The 15,326-nt window shown below is 48.2% G+C and overlaps 1 protein-coding gene across 2 annotated transcripts in view; it reads right to left on the bottom strand.

Annotated features, from left to right (window-relative positions):
- The window catches only part of GNAS (GNAS complex locus), a 102,986-nt gene extending 87,949 nt beyond the window's left edge, over nucleotides 1-15,037 (bottom strand). Inside the window, exon 1 of one of the 2 annotated variants that reach the window (XM_061548646.1) lies at nucleotides 14,028-15,037. In XM_061548646.1, coding sequence (XP_061404630.1) covers nucleotides 14,028-14,373 — 346 coding nt within the window. In that variant the 5' untranslated portion in view covers nucleotides 14,374-15,037. The remainder of the gene's footprint in view (nucleotides 1-14,027) is intronic. The other variant, XM_061548647.1, reaches the window with a different exon arrangement.
- Nucleotides 15,038-15,326: the final 289 nt, after the last annotated feature.

The following is a 15,326-nucleotide window of genomic DNA, read 5'->3' on the forward strand; positions in this document are numbered from 1 at the left end:
GTCGCCCATTCTCTTCCTCTTCCCTCGCCCCTCAGCTCCTTCCCATCCCTTCTCTATGCCCCCCCCCCCCCATTTTGTGATCCCCTAAGGCGCCCCCCTCTATCGCCGCCGTCACTCGTAGGGCCCCCTTCGACGACACCGTTCCACCGCGTCGTCGCGTGAGCTACGTCGAAGCGCCTGCAGCGAAGGCGCTGTGTGGGACGTACGTTGAGATTATGATAGTGGTGGCCTCGTTAACACGTTGCAGGAAACTCGATGTTTTTTTCTTTGGTGCAATGCCTGTTTGGGAAGACATTCATCCAGCAGTGGATTGACCAAGCACTGCACACGTGTGTTTGTTTGCATGTTCATCACCAGCACTGTGCGTGGTTAATGCAGCCCTCGATTCCTTGCAAAAGGTTTCTATTTGGAGTTTTTTACATCTTAACGCCTTACTCATTGGTTCTTTCGGTAAAGTCACGTAGGTAGAAAAATTAAACAAAATAAAAACAATCATTTGTATTTCGTTTTATTTTTCTACCTACCAAAAGAACCAAAGAGTGTGGATTTCTGCAGTCACGAAAGCTTCAAATCAAGATCTTAATGCCTCTTTTATTGCCAGAAAGAGTACAACCTATATTCTTGTTTTTTTTTTCACACTGCGACATTTTAACTTAATTACCATTTATTATTACATTGCTGGTAAGTGGATGAAATATTCACCCTATCTACTTTATACAACTTTTACCTGGGGCACATGAAATGCAAATTACCACTGTAATCCATTACGATTGCTTAAATTATTATAAACACACTTTGCTGTTGCCGCCTGTAATATAATGCCATTACAAATGGCAAGCAGTAATACATATTTCTAGATTTGAAGCTTTCGTGACTGCAAGGATTCATACTCTTAGGTTTTTTCAGTAAAGTCACATAGGTAAAAATAAATAATAAAAATTATAGAAATAATAATGATGACGGAGACTTGTGTTGCCTCCAAAACGTCGTGATTTATAATTTTTTAATTTCTATTATTATTTCTATTTTATTTATTTATTTTACCTACGTGACATTACCGAAAAAACCTAAGAGTATGAATAAATATGCATGTTCATCTTCGTCTTCGTCCTCTTTGTCGTCTTCTTCTACTCCTGTCCCTAAACCCACGCGGTCTTTTCCCAATATTCTGCGCAGGCCACTGCCTCTGCTGTTGCCATTGCCACACCTGGAGCAGTACGCCAAGGTGTGGTGGCAATGATGTCACGAGAGAATTGCACCAGCAGAGAATCCACACTCTTCAGTCCCTTTAGGCTCCGGCAAAGTGAGCCATTTGGAATTGGGAGCCGGAAGACAGCTCCTCGCTGGTTCCCATTCGGCAGCTTTTGTCGCTTGATTTTTTTCCCCATTTCTTTTTTTTGCTTGCCAGAGTGGTGATGTTCCGGAAGATTCCGGTGATGCGGTTACAGCCGACCACAATAATCTGTTAACTCGATGAGAGATGACGATGTGCCGCCTGATATATTAGAGGAGTATCTCTAAGCAATCCGCACTCATGTATACAGGGTGCCTAAAATGTTTCAACACTTATATAAGACTGTGGTTTTTAATGGCAAAAGAACCGATAAGACACCGTAGCATGATAACAAATGTATATTGATAGCCTCAAAAAGTCAAAGAGTCTGCACTTGTTCGCCATCATTGTCAACACGTGCATGGAATCTTCTTCAGGTGGTCTCCAGAGCCTGGAGGCACATTTCTTGCAGTATTGTTGCAAATTCTCAGAAGTGTTAACATTTTTGAAGCGCCCTGTATATGTACCGCGTATATAATTATGCCATTTATTTTCATCCAGGAAAACCGCACTGAGCCTTGAGACTTTCTTTCCAGGAGCGTCGTGCACTGGGATGTTTGGCCAATTCCGTGAGTGTTGTGATTATTACGTGTGTTTAGTTTAATGTAATTTCCACGCCTCCCACCCGCACCTACAATTATCAGGTTGGCTACGTACATACGGTGCAAAAAAAGTTCAACATGCATACGTACGTACTGACTTAGCTTAATGTGGAAGAGTTTTTAAATAAAGTTTTTTTTTCAGTTTAATGTGGGAGAGAGCCAAACAGCGTGGGGAAAACCCACCGCGTTAAGGGCGACAATGCTCAAAGCTCCGCACAGCTAGATTAAATTCGCAGATAAAGCGTATACTGTACAGTAAATTCAATAGGGTTGTACAGCATGTGTGGACTGCGCCTATTGCTGTGTTGCAATCTCCTGGCCACCATCCAGCCCTTTCATCCCACGCCTATAACACCTGGTGTGCACTCGTTGTCACTCATCCAAGCACTCAGCAAAAGCTCAAAAGGCTCCTTGATCTTCCGAGATCTGCGGCGATTGGGCACAGAGTCGTTTGGCCAAGCAGAATATTGACCAAATGAAATCTAAGCGGACGGGGGCCATGATATACGTCTCCGTCCGTCGCTTCTTGAAGGGACTGGAATGGACGATGGCCAGTGGCCAAGACTGATGTCAGAGTGGCAGCCAAAGGAGAGAACACACGCCGGCAGGTACGTCCACTGCAGAGACGGAGCATTGAAATTGGCTCATGTGCGGGGGGCTGGAAGGACGGTTGCACCGTGTGATCGAGAGGGATTGCAATCGGTTGGAGAGGCTCCCATCCGGCTGTGGATAGACCATAGATGACGATGACGAATGTGATTTCATCGAACAGCAACAAGGCTTTCTGTCTATGTTTCAGCCTGTCTATGCGTTATCAAAGTGCCCCCCCCCATCCCCACCCCTTCAGCTGCGTCCAGTTTGGAAGGACGAAATTAAACATCCGTAACTCGGTCTGCACGCCCGGTGTTATTTTTTCCAACACACGGAGCCAGCGCAACTTAACATGCTGCAAATGCTTTCCCTGCGCCGTCCGTATATTTAGCCGGAGCACTCACACCTGCAGGCAGTAAAACAATGAAACCAGGGCCGACAAAGACTCGGCAGACACAGCCGTGCAAACGTTGTCACCCCACGTATTTGAACAGCGAAAGAGAACACCACTTCCGAAAGGCCACTGAAATTGCAACTCGATAAACATCCATTATCATTGCATTTTTTTTTCTCATCTAAAGAATGAACGGCTACATTTAGAAGATTTAAAAGAAAAAGACAAACCGCATGCGCTACGTGTAACCAGCGACGCACAGTATTCACTCTGGCTCGGAGTCGCGTGGAGGAACCCACGGACAAGCTGGAAGGCAGCAGCAGCAACGTGACGAAAATAAAGTTTTGCTGGCTGGCTGCACGGAGGGAGGCCTTCATCTAGGATTGAATGGACCATGGCTGACGATGATGATGATATTGTAAGTTGTCATGATGCGAGCCGGTAAACCTATTGAAATAAAAATAGGGAGGGTCACGTTGAAAGGAAGCACAAGCTGCTAGTTTGACTTGAAAATAGTTATATGATGTCATCACAGGGTGATGCACTGCTTTCTGTGCAAATGTATTCACCTTGCGATAACGACAATCGCACAAACAGAATAGAATTGTGGCACAATTATTATTTTACTCCCCATAGCCTACAAATAGCTGTCGTGCTGATGCTAGTCACTGTGCTCATGTCGGAAAATTCGAGCAACCTCATCTAAAAACATGAAGCTTAATCTATGTGTGTTCTCGCGTGTGTGTGTGGGGAGCGCGAGTGCAGTGGTTAGCGTGCTACGCTATGAACCCCATGACCCAGGTTCAATTTTCGCTCACGGCCAACACCGGTGACGATTATCTAAGCCGGTCCTGGGCCTCCCCGAGGTAGACTCAGCCTCAGAATCAAAGTTTTTGGGTTAGATCGCGTACGTATAAATGTGTCGTACCCCTCCACCACCCGACACAGCCAGTAAGGCTTGTCACGTAAACAGCGCGCCAATCAGTTACTACTTCAGCCACAACATTTACAATTTGAGTAGTACGACGTTTCGCTGGTAATTACATCCAGCATCATCGGGCGATTTGCCCGAAGAGTGAAGCCATCCACCTGCTTCCAGTCTTAAACAGAGCAATAGGATGACGTCATCACTGTGAACCCATCTGGTGCAGAAATCCGAGGCGGGGGAAGGGGATTTCTCCACAAATCTGGCTCTCGCCTGATGAAGCTCGTTGTAATTACTGGCGAAACGTCGTACTCAAATTGTGAATGTTGTGGCTTGGCTCTCCAACACACTGGTGTGCTGTACTAGTGACGAATTGGCGTGTTCTGTTTACGTGACAAACCTTACTAATTGGCTGTGTCGGGTGGTGGCGGGTTTAACGACACATTTATATATTTACGCGATCTAACCCAAACAAAAAACCCTGTAATATGGATGATATTGGTCGTGAAAGCCCGACTGCGTGTTCGACTGAGATTTACACCGAACCGCTCGACGATCTGCGGGCAAATTATCCAGGTTGCCGATTAGCGGTGAGTGTGAAAAACACAAACACAATTATTTTTGCAAGTGCTGGTACAAATGATTAACTTGCTCCTCACTCAGTGGGGGTCAGTGACCTCGGTAACCACGCACCGGCAAGCAAAGGGACTTGCCTTGAGAAGCGACACAAAACAGATTGAATATGTTCGCCGTCACCGTTATTTACCCTGCGTAGTATCGATAGTTCAATTACAATGTGCCATTTTATTGAGGGACTGCGTGTTGTTGTCTTGCTGTGGTCTGGGACTGTTGCTGCTGTTGTTTTTCCGCTTTGCCCAAGCTTGCATTTCGTGTTGACAAATGGGCAGGAATTGACGTACTCATATACTTGATGTGTTTTTATTTATTTTCAGTGACTTGCTTATCTTTTCTCTACGCTGCACTCCCATCGTCTATGTACTGTTTGTTGTTGTAACTTGCTGACCCGCCCTTGCAGGACATCAGTGATGAAGAGCTTCACAGCTCACCTGATTCCTCCAGGATAAATAAAGATTCTGACTCATAGGCAAATAGTAAACAGTTTTGTTCGCCTAATTTACGCACGATGTGCTTCAACCTTGCTTTTCTTAATCTGGACAACCCCGACATCGTATTGCCCCAGACAGTACAGAGTGGTTTCCTATAGTTCACAACCATTCAGAATTATCATACATGAGAGTGTGCGTGTGTTCAACAACAATTAGCGGGCGTGGTGCTGGCCACCCCACCCGCTCGTGTACCGTACAAGGCCTTCGTATGTGCTCACGAAGAAAAACTGCCCTCACAATCTGTTAAAAGGCTATTTTGGGGACTTTGTATGTTCAGCGTTAGGACTGCCCCAACTCCGAAATCCTCCAGTTGCTGCCTATCTCTGTCACGTTTCTCGCTTGCTTCATCAATTTTTCCACTCCAATAGTGGCCCAGGACATCCACGACTGTGCATCATGGGCAGCATGATTGGGAGGAAGAGGGAGGCTTGACGACCACGATTGTTGTTTTTTTGTAAACAACGTAAGGAGAGATATGCGTAGGGTGGCCCGTATCTCAACATGCCTTTGCACCCGCACACATCCGCAACACAACTGTACGCACGCCGATCCCGAATACCCGCCAAGCCAAGGGAGTCGGAGGAGATTCGACGTCGGCGGTGTCAACGGATTGTCGACACTTTTCTTTCGTTGAAAGAAGCGGTTTCCTCGATCGCGCATCGATTACATCCATCCCACAGATCCGCAGCTCACGAAATCGATAACGGGATCCAGTTGGAGTAGGTTCGGTAACGAACCGATCGTCGATTTGGCACGCGGGCAACGGCCAAAAACGCCCAAGCGTCATCATGTGCCAACGCCATGTGTTCACGGTCCCGCGTACACGGCAGCAACCCCGTCGTGGTTGTCACCACCCGCTGCTGGATGTAGCCCCCCCCCCCCCCCACCGTGCCGTCACCGTACTCCACCACCGCTGGTCATCGGTGAAGGTTGGCCGGTGATTGCGTGCGTGCTCTTCAATTTTTTCGGTAAAGTCACGTAGGTGGAAAAAAAAATTGATCACGACGTTTCGATCGCAACACAAGCAATCGTCATCAGGTGGGACAACCACAGCAAGAAAAAAACTGCTGAAGTAGACATTTTTTTTCTTGTTGTGGTCGTCCCACCTGATGACGGTTGCTTGTGTTGCGATCGAGACGTCGTGATCAATTTTCTTTTCTACCCACGTGACTTTATCGAAAGAACCAAAGAGTATGGATTCCTGCAGCGACGAAAGCTTCAAATCAAGACTGTGCGTGCGTAGTTTTTTTTGTGTTCGCGTGCAATAATTATCGACACCACTGAGATGCGGGGAATTAACAACCGTCACGAAGCACGAGTCCCGAATCTCACACGCTTTGGATGTAATGCAGTGCTTTTTTTTCAACGGTTATGCCCAAGTTACAATAAAATTAGTCGATTTTGAACGCGCACTAGGGCGGTGTCTGAATGCAGTGTTGGCATTCAAAAAGCTCATCTTCAAACGTAAAAACTAAATACATTTCTATTCTATGGTTCTTTCCGTAAAGTCACGTTTATGAACAGCTTGCCCTCAGAGGCTAACCTCCCTGTTCCTGATGATGACCGCTTGTGTTGCGATCGAAAAGCCGTGATATTTTTTATTCACTAGATTTTCATTATTTTAGCGTTATTTTTTTTTCTATCCACGTGACTTTACCCAAAAGAACCATAGAGTATGAATTCCTGCAGTCACGAAAGTTTTAAGTCAAAATTCCATATCAATTTCCTCTTTCGGTTCCAAAACGTGACTTGGGTAGCCACGACCGTCGGGAAGGTTTTGAGGAGAGAGCCGATAGGAGACGTATCGCTCGACCCGGGAAACCGCACCAACCTGACTCTCCATCCCGCAAACACAGCATACATTCTCACAAAACACTACAACACTCCCAAAACCAATCAGAGTGAAACTTACACCACAGCACACTCAAAAAACAATGCCCACATCTGCATAGCATTTGGGGATGTAACTGGCTGCAAAAATTGTTTTTTTACTTTGTTCCGTTTCAAGACACATTTTCACGTGGCAACGCGATTTGGAGGCAAGCGTGTGGATGTGCAACACAATGCACCGTTGCACTGTACTGCTATGCGCCCTGCCTTCACCAACTGGCATTCACCAGTGTGGCAAAGTATGGACATAAAGACCCCTGACCCGCCTGGTGTTGGGATGGCCGCCCTATCCTGTAGTGAAATGACAAACGAGCTGTGCATGTATGTGTATGACTTCCTCTAAACGTAAAATAAACATGCCCAATGTTTCTGTCCTGCCATTTGAACGTGATTGCACTCAGAGACACCCACCGCTCGACAAGTACAAATTTGACGTAATGTAAACTAAGCTATAAACTTTTTTATTTTACCAGGTAAGGCCCACTGAGCTATAAAAACTCTTTTTCAAAAGCGATCTGGTCACAAATTATAGCCGAGCGAAGTGGCTTATCACGTGGACATTTATAGCAGCCAAATACCCTAAACGCGTGCCGATGCTAAATGTGGAGGAAAAAAAGGGAGGACCGGCGAAAAGTCCACGCACCATGGGGAGAACGTGCAAACTCGAACTAGACAGACGTCTGAGTTGGGATCGAACCCACGACCTTCTGCAAACCAGGCCAGGGGAGTTTATATCTCGTCACCGCAGCACCCCAAGTCACCCACTATTCCATGGAGTTTGAGAACGATTGCCAAATGCCACCTTCACGTCGTATCGCATCTCACCACCATAAACAAACATCAACCCACTCATCACGAGAACACGTTCAGGGCTTTCTGTTGATGGCTGCGGTGGGGTAAGGTGGGACAGATGCGTTTTGACTTTCCTGAACTATGTGTCTGCTGGCATGTCACGGAGATTCATCACTTTATTGGTGTGAGCCTTGCATGTGTGTGTGCATGTGTGTGTGTATGTACACGTGTGTGTGCATGTGTGTACGTGTGCATGTGTGTGTGTGTGTTTTGGGGAGCGATAGTCTAGTGGTTAGCACACTGCGCTATAAACCCGGCGACCCGGGTTCGATTCCCGCTCACGGCCAACACCGCCAGTGACGATTATCTGGACCGGTCCTGGGCCTACCCTAGGTCAACTCAGCCTCAAATGAGTACCTAGTGCGGTGTGTAAACATCGCCACTGGGGAGACAAAGGTGGTGCTGGCCACCAACCTCCTCGTGTACCGTTCTGGCGTTCATAGGTGCTCGCTAACAGCACTTGTCCCTACAGTCTGTTAAGGCTATATGGGGGATCTTTGTCTTTGTTTTGTATCGTAGTGGTATAGGGAGCGGCGGTGTAATGGTTAGCGCGCTGCACTACGAACCCGGCGACCCAAGTTCGATTCCCATTCAAGACCAACATCAGTGATGATTATCTGAACCGGTCCTGGGCCTCTTCTAGGTCAACTCAGCCCAAATGAGTACCTAATGTGATGCGTGAATTTTGCCACAAGGGAGATAAAGGCAGCTGGGCGTGGTGCTGGCCACCCACCCCCTCATGTGCAGTGCTGGCCTTCATACATGCTCGCTAGAAGCACTTGCCACAACAGTCAGTTAAGGTTATATGGGAGATCTTTGGCTTTGTTTTATATAGTGCCTTGTGATCTCTGGGTGAAAGGCACTTTAGGATGTGTACATTATTATTTGAAATCAATCGTCTTACTCACGATGCACTCATCAAATCATGTGGGCATTGGGGCTTGAGGGTTTATGAAACTACTGTACCGGATGTCGGCTAACAAATTAAATAAGCAACGTACGATCAAGACAACACGACAAACTAAACATTCTAAGCTCTATACATATAGTCGAACACGTAATAATAATGGGAGTTTTTTTTTGTTACCACACTTCACTATGCGGGATAGTGCAGGACCGTGAAATGGAGGCTCAGATCTCACCACTGATGGCTTACCGTGTTTGGAAATCAAACTCAGGCCGACAGATTCAAAGAGCAGTGCGCTACTCCCTTCACCACCACTCCCACACCCACGTAGCCCCCCATCCTATATTGACCCCAAGGAATTACATTGACTGGAAATGTATTTAATGTTTACTAAATGCAGGGTTTAACAACAAAAAACCCTGTGAAAATCTTTACATAGAACGGACAAAAAAAATCCCCAGATCATAAACAAATTCGACAAATCGCATAATATTCAAAGCAGCATATAAGATAGTTTCCAGGTAAAACAGCCTGACGCTTGAACAAAAAAAACGACACGGAGAACTTGCGCTGGCAAGTCGCTTGATGCCAAGCACCGTTGCATCATACGTGGTGACCTCTGAACTCGTTTATCAGTCTCTACTTGTACAGTCCACACTAAAGGTTCCCCCCCTGATGCCTGAACAGCCTTTTTGGGACAAGTTGCCGTGAGCAAGCAGCAACTATGAAGGCCGGCACTGTAGCACACGAGAGGGGGTGGCCAGCGCCACTCCCGGCCGCCTTTGTCTCCCTTGTGCCGATGATTAAACACCGCATCGGGTACTTATTCGAGGCCTAGTCGACCTAGGGGAGGCCCACGACCGATTAAAATAATCGTCACTGGTCTTGGCCGTGAGCCGGAATCGAACTCGGGTGGCCGGGTTCGTAGCGCCATGCGCAAGTTGCTACACTACCGGTACACACACCGCTACCACACGAGTCCAATTGTCAAATCAACGTGAGGATGACTCAAAACAACAAAAACTTACACCAAAAAGTTTATTTCGTTATAACCAACAAAATTATTCGGTGTATCTACTCATCATCAGCATGTCTTGAGACAATGTCGCTTCATGTGCGGCTAAACGGCACCGTGGGTGGAGTGGTGGCGCGGTGGTTAGCGCACTGCCCTATGAACCCAACTACCTGAGTTTTATACCCAAGCCTTGCCTACCATCAGTGTCGAGTGATATCTTAACCATGCCTGTGTACCCACCACCACCCCCTCCCCCAACCCCACACTGACCAGTGTGGTGAAGTATGGTCGAACAATCTCCACGACCAACACAGCGTAGGGAGGCCTTGATCTAGCAGCATGCTGTATGAACAAAGGGCTATAAATTGTTAGATAAATGCTAATTAGTTATTGCCGATAATTTACTCACAATAGCCTTAACCCAGTCTCAAGAATGTGTTTCAAGAGGTCCTGATACATTAAGATGCCTGGCCAGTTCCATGAATGTAAAAGTACCTGTGATGTATCATTCTTTCAACTTCAGATCTTCATATCCATCTCCAGTTTGCAAAAAGATTTGACCACTGCTAGCGTCCCAGTAAACATGTTCAACATTGGGCCAACGTCGGAACATGGTTGGAACCATTGGACTAAGGTTAGCCCAGCGTTCGATTCCCGCTAACGGCCACCAACACCAGTGACCAGTCTTGGGCCTCCCCTAGGTCGACTGATCCTCAAATGAGTACCTGGTGCAGTGTGTAAACATTGTGGTGTTGGCCAACCACCCCCTCGTGTGCCATGCCGGCCTTCATAGCTGCTCGCTAACAGCACTTGCCCCAACAGTATGTTAAGGATAATGTTAAGGCTATACGGGGGATCTTTGCCCCTTTTATATTTTGATGACCTTTGACCTTTGATGACCTTTCTCTGACCTTTCTCTGAAAGGTCATCAAAGTCTCACCGAGTCTCATGACTCCTCAAGTTTCAGGAGACTCCTGCTTTTGTGAAGTTTGGACAAATTCTCTGAAAGGTCATCATCATCATCAGCACGAGCCGTGGGCAGACAGCCCCATAGGGTGTCCACTGCACATGTCGTCATATTGTTTCCACTTCCACCCTCCGTCTTGTCGTGCCAATACGCTCCAGTGGTGGCCCCACATCTTTCTGCCACCAAATCTCGTATGATGTCGTCACCAAGACATTCTCTGTTCGAGTCTTCTTCCTCTCTGAAAGGTGTCTATCAGTATTTCGGGACACTTATTGTATTTATTTATATCCACTCGCAGTTGAACAAAAAGCGAGTTTCTGTATTTACCACTGCAATGGATATACATAGCCGCACTGACGCACACACATCTGGGCCATCATAGTTGGTCTGAAAAGGTGTAATTGGTCAGGACAGATACAACACATCCCGTGCCAAACTCACAATACTATGGTGCTTCAAACGCAAAACAATGGCTTCTGCAGCATCATCATCACCATCACCGCATGGAAGCAGCAGCAGCAACAGAAGTGGCAGTAGCAGCAGGAAGATGACAATCACAAAGGTAGTGCAGGCGTCACGGCAAAAGCCAAATAGGTGTCTGGCAAATCACGCTCAGGACGATTGTGTGCAACCCCGGGACACAGAATACAATAATACATAAATATAAATACCGGATGTCTAAAAGAAGAAAAGGCCGAAAATGATAACCAGCAAAAGCATTCAGGCCAACACAACCTCGGTAGGTCGACATTTTCCGTTGGAAACGGTCTTAATTGTTTTGCTCAACACAGAACTGGCCCGTTGTTATTGTTATCGTGTTAGTACCAATCGATAGGTCATGCGATCCCACAATTTACAATTTTCAGTGTGTGTGTGTACGGTTGGTTGACCTATAACACGCGCGCCTGTCTCCATGACCTCCTGCCAGAGAGCCTTTGACACTCCACGTGACCCAATATGCACCCAGCCCGATATGTATTCATATTCCTCGCCGTTCTCAATGCACTGCCGCCTTTGTCTCCCCCCCCCCCCCCCCCCCAATATTACACGAGTATTACAGCGGTGCAATTCTAAGCCACTGCCATGAATACAGTAGCCAGTGTAATGGCTGAGTCGACCTAGGCGTGGGCCAAGGCAAGTAACACTCTCCAGTCGAGAGCTATTGATTTTATTTAATCAATAGCCAGCAAGCTATCACGCTCTCCGCAGTACTGTATACACGATATTTACTGTGCAATGTATACGGCACAAAGTAGGACACACGCAGAGCACACGCAGTGCTCACAATTGTGGCATGGTACATAACACACACACATTTCAGTACACACCACATTATCACATACAACACACATTGGACACAATGTTCATTTAATTAAGTGTGTATGCATGTGCATTTTCTTTCGCGCCGTACGTATCCAATCGTGCTAACGTATTATATCTAGCACTGTGTATTGTGTGTGTGGGGCACATAATAGTACTGATGTATCTTCTTGTATGTATACAATATACTGTACTGAAACACACACACAGGGCCACCGCATGACATGTGCAAGTTGATATTATATGGAAACAAAAATGCTAAAAGGCGGGGTTTCCTTTTTTTCCTCTATCATAAACATTCCTTATTGTGAGTGTTCATGTGGCAGGGGTGAGCGCACGTCAGAGCAAGAACCATCCTGGACAACGGGCTGGTCCAGATGTCTTGTGACCCCCCCCCCCCCCAAAAAAAAAAAAACCCATGTTTTTACCGTGAACATGTTATTTCTCCTTTGCCATATTCATTCCTGTTTTAAATAAACCTTACTTTTAAAAAATAAAATTGACAATTGAATGGGTTGATCTCACTCAAGTCATCCGGGGCGACCCTGGACCGTAACGTTGCATGGCAAATACAAAGGTCACCAACATCGCCCGTATAGCCTTCACACTGCTGGCGGGCAAAGTGTTGTTAGCGAGCACCTATTAAGGGCGGCCAGGTAACGGTGCGCACGACGAAGGGGCCCCGTGGATAGAACCACGCCCGACCGCCTTTGTCTCCCCAGTGGCGACGTTTACCACACAGCAGGTATTCGTTTGAGGCTGAGTCGACCTAGGGGAGGCCCAGGACCCGGTTCAGATAATCGTCACTGCAGGTTGTGGCCGTGAGCGGGAATCGAACTCGGGTTCGCTGGTTTCGGAGAGCCCGGGGGGGTTAGCGCTAACCACTGCGCCACCGCTCCCCACTGATAGCACACACACAGCACGCACACAGCACGCACATACAGCACAACACACACAGCACACACAGACAGCACACGCACAGAGCCGAACGTCTGGCACATCACGATTCGTATAAATAGCGCAGCAGCAAGAGCAAAACATTCAATGACGGAACGGAAAAAAACAAAACCCGGACGTTTTTAATCCACAAACCCCACACCCCACCCACCAATTCGCATCTGCCGTGCTGCAACCTACGTAGTGTAGTAACAGTAGGGGGCAACAGCAAACATCATCATCAGCAGCAGCAGCGTTGTTGCAGCAACATTGGTTGAGTTCAACTATCCAAGAAGCAGTGTCTGCTCGACTTGGCCACACGTGGCCCTCTGCTGCAGCAGCTGCAGCAGCTGGCACCTCGAGACGCACTTGGGAGCAAGCGGCGGTGATTGTGCCACATCAGGAGCCGAGGAACCCATCGGTCTGGCCAGACCACCATCAGTGTGGCCTCCAAACCATCGGGGTGGCCAGAATACCATTAGTGTGGCCAAAAAACCATCGGGTGGCCAGCAGCCCATCGGTGGGGCCAGAACAACGATCGATGGGGCCTGAAAACAACCATCAGTGTGGCCTCCAAATCATCGGTGTGACCAGACCACCGTCGATGGGGCCTCCAAACCATCGGTGTGACCAGACCACCATCGGTGTGGCCAGAACAACCATCGATGGGGCCTGATAACCCATCGGTCTGGCCAGAAACCCATCGGAGTGGCCACCAACCCATCGGTGTGGCCAGAACAACCATCGATGGGGCCTGAAACCCATCGATGGGGCCTGAAACCCATCGGAGTGGCCACCAACCCATCGGTGTGGCCAGAACAACCATCGATGGGGCCTGAAACCCATCGGAGTGGCCACCAACCCATCGGTGTGGCCAGAACCATCGATGGGGCCTGAAACCCATCGGGGTGGCCAGAAACCCATCGGAGTGGCCACCAACCCATCGGTGTGGCCAGAACCATCGATGGGGCCTGAAACCCATCGGAGTGGCCACCAACCCATCGGTGTTGCCAGAACAACCATCGATGGGGCCTGAAACCCATGGGTGTGGGTTGAGCAAGCGTGGTGTGTTTGTCGGTCTCTATCGCTGACGCCCAGCGCCAACGCAAACCTCCCATCGCGCCGTGATCCGTCAACCCCACCGCCCCGCACGCATCCCGTGGCTTACCGAGCAGGAGCAGGCGGTGCCTCTGCTTGTACTCCCTCTTCTCCGCCTTGAGCTTCTTGTCGATGATGTTGCTTCGCTTCTTGTTCGTCTTGCGCCGCGCCTTCTCGTCCTCACGCTTCCACTGCATCCTCACCTCCCTCTCGCGGTCCGCCTCTCGCTGCTGCTGCTGCTGGTCTCGTTCTACGTCTCCCCGTTGGTTCTGTTGCTGTTGTTGTTGCTGTTGTTGTTGCTGCTGTTGTTGTTGTTGCTGTTGTTGTTGCTGTTGTTGTTGCTGCTGCGTTGTCTCGTAGGCGAGTGGAACATCTGGGCCGAGGAGCCGAGCGCGTAGGCTGTAGCAAGCCCCCATTGTGGCTGCCGGCCACTAACAACAATCGGCTCGCCTGAATTGCGCTCCCTTTCGTTCTACTGCGGACGATGTTATTGCTGCTGCTGCTGATGATGGTAGTGATGGTGATGGTAGTGATGGTGATGGTAGTGATGGTGATGATGGTAGTGATGGTGATGATCGTCTTGCTGCTGATGATGACGAGGAGTGTCGCCGATAACAGCCCTAAATCATCCAATTAGGAGGCCGCTTGGTTTGTCACAATCGCGAAAATACGGAAAATGACTTCCACCCAAGACGACTCCTGGCTGTCTGCAGCATCCAATCTCAACTCCCCCCCCCCCGACCCTGCCCCAACAACAAAAATTATCGTCACCCAAATGTCAAAAAATAAACCCCCCCGTTCACCCGTCCTTCCCCAACCCACACCCCTCCCTATAACTGAACGAAAAATATCGAATGAAACCGCCCACTCGTGTGTTATAAGCCCCGTTCACGATATTCTTCATCGGCTCGCCAAAATCCCACCGAGAGAGAGAGAGAACGAGGAGAGAGAGAGAGAGAGTACAATCCTCCGTTTACGTACACGGACCACGTTTGACGGCTAAACTTTGAGCGGCCATGAAGGTGCTTGAGAGATGGGTGGCTGGTTGTGTGTGTAGCGGCGTATGGGGCTGCTGCTGCTACTGACGTGATTCTGTGGCTCATGTGATCTCCGCTCCTGCCTCCTCCTCCTCGAGACTGGCCCCTTGTACCGTATCACTGCGAGTAGCTGCACACAATGCACACTCGTACATCCGCTTGCCAGCTCATGCAGATGTATTTTTTTTGTTTCGTTGTTGTGTTCGTCTGTCAATCTCATATGGGTTGGTATCTATTTATCCATCCCTCCGTTATTCGTTTATCTGTTGATTTATTTATTCATTGATTCAGCCTTCTATCCAATCATACATTCAACCGTCTATCCACCCACC

The sequence above is a fragment of the Lethenteron reissneri genome, chromosome 9, assembly GCF_015708825.2.
Source record: "Lethenteron reissneri isolate LAM-NWPU_2019-01 chromosome 9, ASM1570882v1, whole genome shotgun sequence".
Lineage (NCBI taxonomy): Eukaryota > Metazoa > Chordata > Hyperoartia > Petromyzontiformes > Petromyzontidae > Lethenteron > Lethenteron reissneri.